Here is a 10,921-nt window from a genome sequence, read left to right as displayed (position 1 = left end):
GTTGACTTTTTGATACCGGAGTCGGAATCCAGTTCCAAAAATTTTCATAGCTTTGTTATGTCATTTATGACTTGTGTGTAAAATTTGAGGTCAATCGGAGTTGATTTGATAGGTTCCGCGATCGAGGCCCAGTTCGAGGACCATTTCCGAAGGCTGCTGGGCAGTTTTATAAAAAGAGGGCATTCGTCTCATTTGCCATTTTTGACGAACTTGAGCTTGAGCAGAGACGACTTTTGGCAGATTTTCAAGGGAAAAATATTGGGGTAAGTGATTCTAACTCGGATTTGGTCTACATATACAAGTATACCATTGTTTTCACCATAAATTAGTGTTTTGAGATTTAAATTTGGGAAAAGTTTTAGAAATCTCATAGAAATGAATTTTTGAGATTTCGGTATCGATTCGGAGTCGGATTTGAGTGAAACTGGTATCGTTGGACTCGTAATTGAATGGGTTGTCGGATTTTATAACTTTTGCCGGATTCCGAGATGTGGGCCCCGCGGGCGAATTTTTAATTAATTTCGGGATCTTTTCTTCAAAATGTAGTATTTTCTTATAGAATTGATTCCTATAATATTTAGTGATTGTATCGAATTATTTTGGCTAGATTCGAGCCAGACGGAGTTGGATAATCGTGAAAAAGGCCTTATAGTGGATTAAATTGGAGCAAGACGAGGTAAGTCTCTTGTCTAATCTTGTGAGGGGGAAATTACCTCATAGGTGATTAAGATTAAACAATTGTTGCTAAATTGTGGGGGCTACGTACGCACGAGGTGACGAGAGTCCGTGCGTAGCTACTATTAATGCTAAAGTCCGGGTAGTTTAAGACTCAAAGCATGAATTACTTGTGTGAATTGTATTCTTTATTAATTAAAATAATTGATGTATATATTGTGAATTGTTATGAAAAGTAGAAAAATATGAAATTTTCATATGCTTAATTTTTGTTTAAATCAATTAATTGTTAAAAGAAATTGTTCTCCTCCCAAATTTATCTTTAAATCAATTAATTATTAAAAAAAATTGTTCTCCTCCCAAATTTATCTTATAATAAATATACTCTCTTTCCGGAGGCACATAAGAAAATGTCCTCCTATCTTGTGGAGCGGGCCAAATGACTCGGCAGGATAGATGCATCTATGGATCGCGCTGCACGTCTCTCGGCAGTGTACACGACACTCTGGATCGGGCCGTATGTCCTCAGCAGAATTCGTGCTTAATAATAATAATTACACGATACTTTAATAATTTATTTCAGCTTGTGAAGCTAATTAATAAATTGAAAAATCCTTGGAATTTAATGAATTATTATTCTTGCTTGTTTAGGAATTAATTGTTACTCCTGTAAATGAGATTTAATTGATAAATTGGAATTTATTTGAATTGAAGAAATTTAATTATTATATTGAGAATTGTTACATTTGAAGGAATTTGATTATTTCCGCTGATTAAATAAATTATTGTAAATTCTGTAAATCATGCTGATTTAAATATCCTAGTTTTATTTCAATTATTATTGACCCATAGTGAGTGTCAAAGTCGGTCATCTCGTCTCTACCACTTCGAGATTAGGCTTGATACTTACTGGGTACACGTTGTTTATGTACTCATACTATACTTGCTGCACTTTTTGTGCAGGATCTGAGACAAGTACTAGTGGAGGACCTATCATCATATACCCACGTCATCCCGAGGCATAGTGGTGAGCTGCCTTTCTGAGCCGTTCTGCAGCTACCAGTGTCTCTTCTTATATTTATATTCTGTCTATTTCATTTCAGACAATATTTGAAGTTTTGTATAACCTACTAGATGCTCATGCACTTGTGACACCGGGTCTTGGCACACACACATTGGTAGAAGTTAGTATTTTATTATTTTCTTGGAATAAAAGTTTAACCAATGTACGTTTGACTTATTAGTTGGCTTGCCTGGCTGTAGTGTTGGGCGCCATCACGACCTATAGGTGAAATTGGGTCGTGACAAGAATAGCCCGCCAAATGACCCCATGTCCAACAATTCACCGATGGAGCGCAAGAACAGTGGGTTTGGTTAGCTAAAGAAAAGGAATACCGGACCACCATAAGCAAGCTAGATGATCAAATCAAAAACCTCAAATTTAACAGTAGTTTGCAGGCTGCCGAGGATGAAGGAGAAAAGAAAAGGTTGGCCCGAGAAAATGAAGCCCTCCGAGCTCAGATTCAGAAAATAAAAATAGTTGCTGAAAACCCGGTAAAAAGCGAAAAAAATGAAAGACTCATAAGCAATCTGAGGCGGAAAGTTCATGATTATGGGTTTGATTTGACAAAGGCTGAGGATGAATTGGCAAAAGTTCGGGCAAAATTGGCGAATAATGCAGAAGAACGGGCAAGGTGTGTTCAGCATTTAAAGCAAAAGTATGATAGAGGGGTCGCGATCTTAAGGGAAAAGCTGACTAATCTCGAAAATAAAATGGTCCAACAGACAAAGGATTTCAAAGCTGAAAAAGAGCATTGCTATACATTGATTTCCCGATTGGAAGAAGTCATACAACAATTGCAAGACCAAAACCATACGGCCACACAAGTGTTGGAGGCCCGGTCTCAGCAAATTGGACGCTTGCTCCAAGAAAAGGGCATCATTAGACTGAGGATTAAAGAAATCGCTGATTACGTCGCAATGAAATGCCATGAATGCAAAGATATGACCAGGTCCATATTCTTTACTTCTGTGATGACTTTGTTCCATCATGTGATGGATGATTTAGAGTACCTTCAAGAAGAGATTGCACGCAGGCCCACGTCGAGACCGACTGATGTACCACGGGGCCCCGGAGTAATATTAGAGGCTCTTATGTATTCTTGATTTTTTTATTATTATTATTTTTGGCTTTGAGTCTGTATTTTACCTTTTCGAGTCTGTTTTTTTTGTTTTGAGTATTATGTTTAATCATCAGTATTTCCAAAATCTTTGTAATAGAAAAACCCAAAAAGATTTTATTTAATGAAATATTGAAAAAAACCAAAAACCAAAATTTTCTTTTCTTTTATTCTGCATTTATTTCCTGAACTATGTAATGATCTGATTCATCCGGCGTCATGATACGTAGGCAATCCCCATCGGATTCGATCGTAGCTATAGACAATCTGAGTGAAAAATAAAGAAAAAGAGAGAAAAAGAAGGAAAATTGAGTGAACAAGAAAGAAAAAAGAGTGAAAAATAAAAGAGCAAAAACATCAATAAGGGAAGGAAAAAGAAATAAGGATTCGAAATTTGAGAAAAGAGATAGTAAAGCCGAGATAAAACATACAGCCGTTGCAAAGACATTTAGAAACATTTAATTATTTAAGTGCATTGCATCCCCAATATGCGATTCCTTATCTGTTAAATATCTCAAACTAACTAGGTTGTTGTGTGTGCAAATATCAAAGGTCCTGTTTAGGTGGTTGGTTTTGTGGTAATCTGGCTTCCCATCCTTACTTCACGAGATCTAAAGGCAGTGTTCCTATGGCCTCTGAAAGTCATCTACCAATTATTGAGCCTGAGGATAGTCCTGTATCGGCTATTCCACAGTCAGAGTCCGCAGCCACTGAGTAAAATAGGAAGCTGCGCGTCCGCATGTTAGAAATGTGGGACGCTTGGTCTAATGGAAAAGAACCGCCCAGTATAATCCCCGGATTTCCTAAACATCTTCCCAGGACGAGTGGAATCTCTAATGTCCCCATCCCCGTAACAAACCCATTCATCCCGTTTGGGTACCCCACTATATCGGCCAATTTCACCGGTATGCCTTCTAAGGTTCACCCCCAGGTACCGTTTTTAGGGGTACCTTCTACATTATTCACTGCACTACCAGTCTCTACTACGGCACAACCAACAGTTCCCAGGCCATGCTTCGAGCCTTCAGCTTTCACTTTTCAAGTCCCGCAATTTTAGCTAGACAACGCTCATGTTACCCCAAACTCTTACCCTCAGCACCCGCAGTTTGAGTCTTATATGGAACATGAAAGAGCTATGAGAAACCCCGAGCAAGAAGAGATGGTTCGGAAGATGAAAAGCCCCGAAAAGGTCTAAAGAACATGCAAGGCCTGAGTGGCCAAAAGAGTGTCTCCTACTCCGATCTGTGTATGTTTCCTCATGTTCATTTGCCCGGTGGTTTTAAAACGCCAAAATTTGAAAAGTACGATGGGCACGGAGACCCGATCGCTCATTTGAAAATATATTGCAATCAGCTAAGAGGGGCAGGTGGAAAAGAAGAACTTTTGATGGCCTATTTCGGGGAGAGCTTGACGGGAATTACGTCAGAATGGTACAAAGATCAGGACATCTCCCATTGGCATATATGGGATGACTTGGCCCAAGATTTCGTCAGGAAATTTCAATATAATATTGATATAGCTCCAGATAGGAATTCTCTGACCAATTTCAAAAAGAAAACCGTGAAAATCTTCCGTGAATATGCAAGTGGCGTGAGCAAGCATCCAGAGTGAAACTGCCTATGGATGAGGCAGAAATGGTCAATGTTTTCTTGCAGGCCCAAGAGGCCGATTACTTTCAGAACATGATGTCTGCAATGGGCAAACCTTTTGCAGAGGCCATAAAAATCGGAGAAATGGTAGAAAATGGCTTGAAAACTGGCCGAATCATAAGTCAATCTGCTTTGAGAGCCACCTCCCAAGCCATCCAGAACGGCTCGGGAGGTTTAGCAAATCGAAAGAAGAAGGAAGAAGGAGCCATGATGACTTCAGGTTTGAGAGGCCCCCATCGATCCCGCGATCATTCTTACGTGCCTTCCAGAACCCCACAACACTACTACCCTCATCAAGATGCAGCATATGCCGTGGAAATGCCTCCCTATATGGTGGTGAATGCCCAACCTTATACACGGCCACAACAACACTACAACCAAAACCGAGCTCCACCTCCCAGAAATAACCATCCTTACCAAGCTCCATATAACCCCCGTCCCCCACAAAACAATTACCAACATAATACACGCCCTCGTGAGCATCCTAGGAGAAATGACTTTACCCCTATTGGTGAGTCCTACTCTAGCCTGTTTCCAAAATTAGTCCAGATAGGTCTATTGCAACTTGTGCCTCCAAACCGGAAAAATCCGGAATCTTTATCATACCGTCCCTGTACTAGGTGTGCCTATCATTCGGGGGCAGATGGTCATGATACGGAGGATTGTTGGACTCTCAAGAAAGTCGTTGAGAATATGATAGAACAAAAACGAGTGGTGCTGAGGGATGAGGAAGTCCCCAATGTGACTAATAATCCATTACCGACTCACAACAATGGGCCGGTCATTGGAATGATTTGTGATGATAAAGAGTTTTATCCAGCTTTGAAAGCTATCATCGCCATTGTCGATTCAGAGGCAAGAACTAAAGCGGCGGTGAAACAAGCCAAAAATGAGAAGAAAATCACTCTAACTCCTCAAGTTGCAGAAACAAATACTGGGGCAGTACCTGCTAAGGACGCAATTCTCTATGTTCCTAGGGCCCCAAGGAAAGAACAACTCATGTTGAAACAAAAGGGACTTATGTGGCACGGGGGCCGGTAATTTCACCAAGGCTGAATGAGCCCGTGGTATTAGCCGCGCACCACAGAGCCCTATGAGAGACCCCACTGCAGTCCCCTGGAATTATAGCAAAACAGTGGTTACTTACAAGGGGAAAGAGATTATGGGAGAGGTGAACGAAATGAACTAACCTAGGAGGTACCACAACCCAGAAGAGCAAAAGATGTTAAAACTGAGCAAGGATAAACGGTTTCCGCCTAAGAAGCCTATGAGTTCTGAGGAAGCAGAATAGTTTTTCCGAAAAATGAAAACTTCGGAATATGCAATAATTGACCAGCTCAGAAAGACTCCTTCCCAGGTTTCACTTTTATCTCTTTTTATTATCTAAAATGAACATCAGAAGGTACTCCTGAAAATATTGAACGAGGCATATGTCCCGGTTGAAACTTCAGTTGAACAACTGGAAAGAATGGCTGAACAATTCTTTGAAGTTAATAGGATTTCCTTCAGCCGTGATGATTTGCCCCAAGAGGGAGCTGCCCACAACAAAGCCCTTCACTTGACTGTCAAATGCGAAGGTTATTATATGAAGAGAGTCATGTTAGATGGTGGGTCTGGGTCGACATTTGCCCTCTCTCAACGATCCAGAGGATGAAAATTGGAACAGAAAGAATCCGACCAAACAATGTATGTGTGCGCGCTTTTGATGGTGTCAAACGAGACACAATAGGCGAAATTGATTTGATTTTGACCATTGGCCCTGTGGATTTCGAAGTAACTTTCCAGGTTCTGGACATGGATACTTTATATAATTTTCTCCTAGGAAGACCATGGATTCACGCTGCAGGAGCTGTGCCCTCCACTCTTAATCAAATGGTCAAATTTGAACATGAAAACCAAGAAATTGTTGTCCACGGGGAGGATGAACAGTCCCATGTCTCGAAGCTAGAGAAGGAAGTGAGCACATTGTCTACCAAGCCCTCGAAATTGTGATCGCTGATCAATGCGAAGAAGGGGCCCCGTTCCCTCAATCTTGCTTATCTAATGCCTCGGTCATGGTCGCCACTGAAATGATTAAACATGGGTACAAGCCCGGAAAGGGGCTCGGGGCATATTTACAAGGCATCATAGAGCCCGTTATGTCAACCGCCAATGAGAAGTTCTTCGGCGTAGGTTTTTGAGCTTCAGAGGCCGATAGAAAATGGGCTGATGAGCGCAAGAAAAATGGGTGGGTCCTTCCTTAGCCCATTCCGCATCTCGCAAAGTCATTTATTGATCCCAAATATGTAGAAGAAGAAGAAGAAGAGGCCTTCACGACTGAAGAGATTGAGGATATTTGTAAAGCCATGAAATGAATGTTGTATGAGTACCACATGGTCCAGTAGGGGGAAGGAACGAGCACTGTTGAGGTGTTATACATGGGGCCAAATTCCAAGCTTTAGAATTGGAAAGCTACCCCATTCCCTGTTAGGCGGGAATCCGGGTAGTCCAGTCTTGCCATCTTTTCTACATTACGAGTTATTTCAGGGTGTAACTCGAATGTTTTTATTTTATTGTCTTTTGATTTCGATGTAAAACCTCTTATCTTCAATTCAATGAAATGAAATCAATATTTCATCATCAATGGATGTTTCCTTTTTCTTTATTCTAATTTTGCTATTTTTTTTTATCTTTTCCTTTTCAGTTCTAATAATGCGGACTTAAATAACATGATATGCTTGCGGACTTCATGCCCAGATCCTAAAACGCTATCTAACTGTGAAATAATGAATCAAGATCCAGAATATGATGAAGATGAGGCTTTTAGGGAAATAAATCAAGAATTGGAACAATTTGAGAATAAGCCTAAGCCAAACTTAAATGAAACCGAGCCAGTTAATTTGGGTAGTCCAGAAAAGGTCCGAGAAACCATGATAAGCATTCACGTCGATGAAAGAACTAGGGATGCATTGATCCAACTTTTATTTGAATTCAAGGATGTGTTTGCATGGTCCTATGATGATATGCCAGGTTTGAGTGTTGATTTGGTGGTACATAAATTGCCAACTTATCCCGGTTACCCACCCGTACAACAAAAGCAAAGAAAGTTTAAAACGGAAATCAGTGATAAGATCAAAGAAGAAGTCACCAAACAATTAAAAGTTGGTGTGATTCGGGTGGTCCGATACACCACGTGGTTGGCTAATATGGTCCCACTGCCGAAGAAAGATGGTAAAACTTGAGTGTGTGTTGATAATCGGGATTTGAACAAAGCAAGTCCCAAGGACGACTTTCCACTGCCAAACATTCATATTCTTGTTGACAACTGTGCCAAACATGAAATACAGTCTTTCGTGGATTGTTATGCTGGGTATCACCAGGTCCTGATGGATGAGGACGACACAGAAAAGACGGCTTTTACCACGCCGTGTGGCACTTATTGTTACAGAGTCATACCATTCGGTTTAAAAAATACCAGGGTAACTTACATGAGAGCCATGACTGCCATCGTCTATGACATGATGCACCGGGAAATTGAGGTGTATGTAGATGATGTGATCATTAAATCCAGAACACAAGAAGGCCATGTGCGAGATCTGAGAAAGTTCTTTGAGCGTCTGCGCAGGTATGATTTGAAATTGAATCCAGCCAAATGTGCATTCGGAGTTCCATCTGGGAAACTTCTGGGGTTTATAGTAAGCCGGAGGGGTATTGAGTTAGATCCGACAAAGATAAAGTCTGTTCGGGATTTGCCACCTCCGAGAACCAAGAAAGAGGTCATGAGTCTGCTAGGGAGATTGAATTACATCAGCAGGTTCATTGCTCAGCTTACTATCATGTGTGAGCCCATATTTAAGTTGTTGAAGAACGATGCAGCGATCAAATGGACAGCTAAATGTCAAGAGGCTTTTGATAAGATCAAAGAATATCTGTCAAATCCGCCAGTATTGGTTCCACACGAGCCAGGAAGACCTTTGTTCTTGTATCTGACAGTCTTGGAAAATTCCTTTGGCTGTGTCCTGGGGAAACATGATGTGACCGGGAAGAGAGAGAATGCCATATACTACTTGAGCAAGAAGTTTACCATTTATGAAGCCAAGTATACTTTCTTGGAAAGAACTTATTGCGCCCTAACTTGTGTCGCCCAGAAGCTCAGACATTATCTTTTGGCCTACACCACATATCTCATAACTAGAATGGATCCTCTGAAGTACATATTCCAGAAATCAATGCCCACGGGAAGGTTAGCAAAATGGCAAATCCTGCTCACTGAGTTCGATATTGTCTATGTCACCCGTACAGCGATGAAAGCTCAAGCATGGCGGATCATCTAGTTGAGAACCCGGTTGATGATGAATACCAACCCCTAAGTACTTACTTTTCGTACGAGGAAGTAAATTCAGTTGAAGTAATTCCAGAAGACACCAATGCTTGGAAAATATTCTTTGATGGAGCTGTAAATGCAAAAGGTGTTGGGATTGGGGCAATTTTGGTTTCGCTCACCGGTCAGCACTATCCGGCCACAGCCCGGCTTCGGTTCTTCTGTACCAACAACACCATTGAGTATGAAGCCTTCATTATGGGCATGAATATGGCAATTGATCTGGATGTGGAAGAATTGTTAATCATGGGAGATTCAAATTTGATCATTCGGCAAGCCCAAGGTGAATGGGAAACTCGAGATATCAAGCTTATCCCATATAGGCAACATGTGGAAGATCTTAGAAAATGATTCAAGTCCGTCGAGTTCAGGTATATTCCTCGATTCCACAATGAGTTAGCTGATGCATTAGCTACTTTGGCCTCAATGCTGCCGTATCCGGGCAATGTCCATATTGACCCGCTAGAAATCCAAATTCGAGAGAGGCATGGTTATTGTAATACAATTGAAATATAACCAGATGTTCAGCCATGGTATCATGATATCAAAAGGTTTATGAAAATAAAGAAATATCCCGAGCAGGTTAGTGGAGACCAAAAGAGAACCATTAGAAGGCTTGCCTGCGATTTCTTCTTGAGCGGAGAAATCTTGTACAAAAGAACTCCAGATCTGAATCTCTTGAGGTGTGTAGATGCCTTAGAAGCTGAAAAGATCATGAACGAAGTGCATTCGAGAGTATGTGGACCTCACATGAACGGATATGTCCTTGCAAAGAAAATCCTTCGGGCAGGTTATTACTGGATGACCATGGAAAAGGATTGCTTCAGTTTTGTCCGAAAGTGTCATCAGTGTCAGATACACGGTGACCGGATTCATGCACCGCCTTCAGAGTTACATCTTATGTCAGCACCTTGGCCGTTCGTTGCCTGGGTTATGGATGTCATTGGGCCAATCGAGCCGAAAGCTTCAAATGGGCACAGATTTATCTTGGTTGCCATTGATTATTTCACAAAATGGGTTGAAGAAGTCACTTTCAAAGCCGTCACCAAGAAAGTGGTGGTGGACTTCATGCATTCCAACATTATTTGTCGTTTTGGTATTCCTAAAACTATCATTACAGATAATGCTGCAAATCTGAACAGCCACTTGATGAGGGAGGTATGCGAACAATTTAAGATTACGCATCGTAATTCTACCCCTTATCGGCCCAAAGCTAATGGCGATGTTGAAGCTGCAAACAATAATATCAAGAAGATCCTTAAGAAAATGATTCAAAGTTCTAGACAGTGGCATGAAAAGCTGCCTTTCGCATTGTTGGGATATCGCACGACCGTGCGCACATCAGTTGGGGCTACGCCTTACTTATTGGTTTATGGCACTGAAGCCATAATACCTGCAGAAGTTAAAATTCCCTCTCTTCGAATCATTGTTGAAGCCGAGATCGAGGATGATGAATGGATCAAGGCCCGATTGGAAAAATTAACTATGATTGATGAAAAGCGAATGGCCGCAGTTTGCCACGGGCAGTTGTGCCAACAAAGAATGGCTTGTGCCTACAACAAGAAAGTGCGACCCAGGAAATTCGAAGTGGGGAAACTCGTTCTGAGACGTATTCTCCCGCATCATCAGGAAGCAAAAGGAAAATTTGCTCCAAATTGAAAAGGTCCATACATTATAAAAAAATTGTTGCTGAAAAGAGCGTTGTACTTGGGAGACATTGAAGAAATGACCCCGAAACAACTGTCAATGCAGATGCGGTCAAGAGGTATTATGTTTGATCCTTTTTTTTGTTTTTTTGATCACCCTCTTTGGAACCTGGAAGTTACTACGGAAAAGGAGAAAAAAAGAAAAAGATAAAAAAAAAAAGTTCCTTGAACTACGTTTGACTTGATTCCGAAAGGATACGTAGGCAGCCTCTCTCTGGGGTTCAGTCACACCAAAATAAAAACCCAAATTTCCTCAAAAGTGAAACTGGGCAGATGTTATAATGGTTTGGCGATGGTTTTGTCTGAAAGGTTCCAAAGTTGTAATTCAATCCAAATCCTTTTTACCCAAAT

At 41.1% G+C, this 10,921-nt stretch overlaps 1 protein-coding gene across 1 annotated transcript; it reads left to right on the top strand.

Annotated features, from left to right (window-relative positions):
- The first annotated feature begins 4,055 nt into the window (after window positions 1-4,055).
- On the top strand, window positions 4,056-4,466 carry LOC138908176 (uncharacterized). Its single transcript, XM_070198825.1, has one exon. It carries the CDS (start codon window positions 4,056-4,058, stop codon window positions 4,464-4,466), a length of 411 nt encoding a protein of 136 aa, XP_070054926.1.
- The last annotated feature ends 6,455 nt before the right edge of the window (window positions 4,467-10,921 follow it).

Source organism: Nicotiana tomentosiformis, chromosome 1 (genome assembly GCF_000390325.3).
Source record: "Nicotiana tomentosiformis chromosome 1, ASM39032v3, whole genome shotgun sequence".
Lineage (NCBI taxonomy): Eukaryota > Viridiplantae > Streptophyta > Magnoliopsida > Solanales > Solanaceae > Nicotiana > Nicotiana tomentosiformis.
This window is presented reverse-complemented; position numbering and strand designations above follow the sequence as displayed.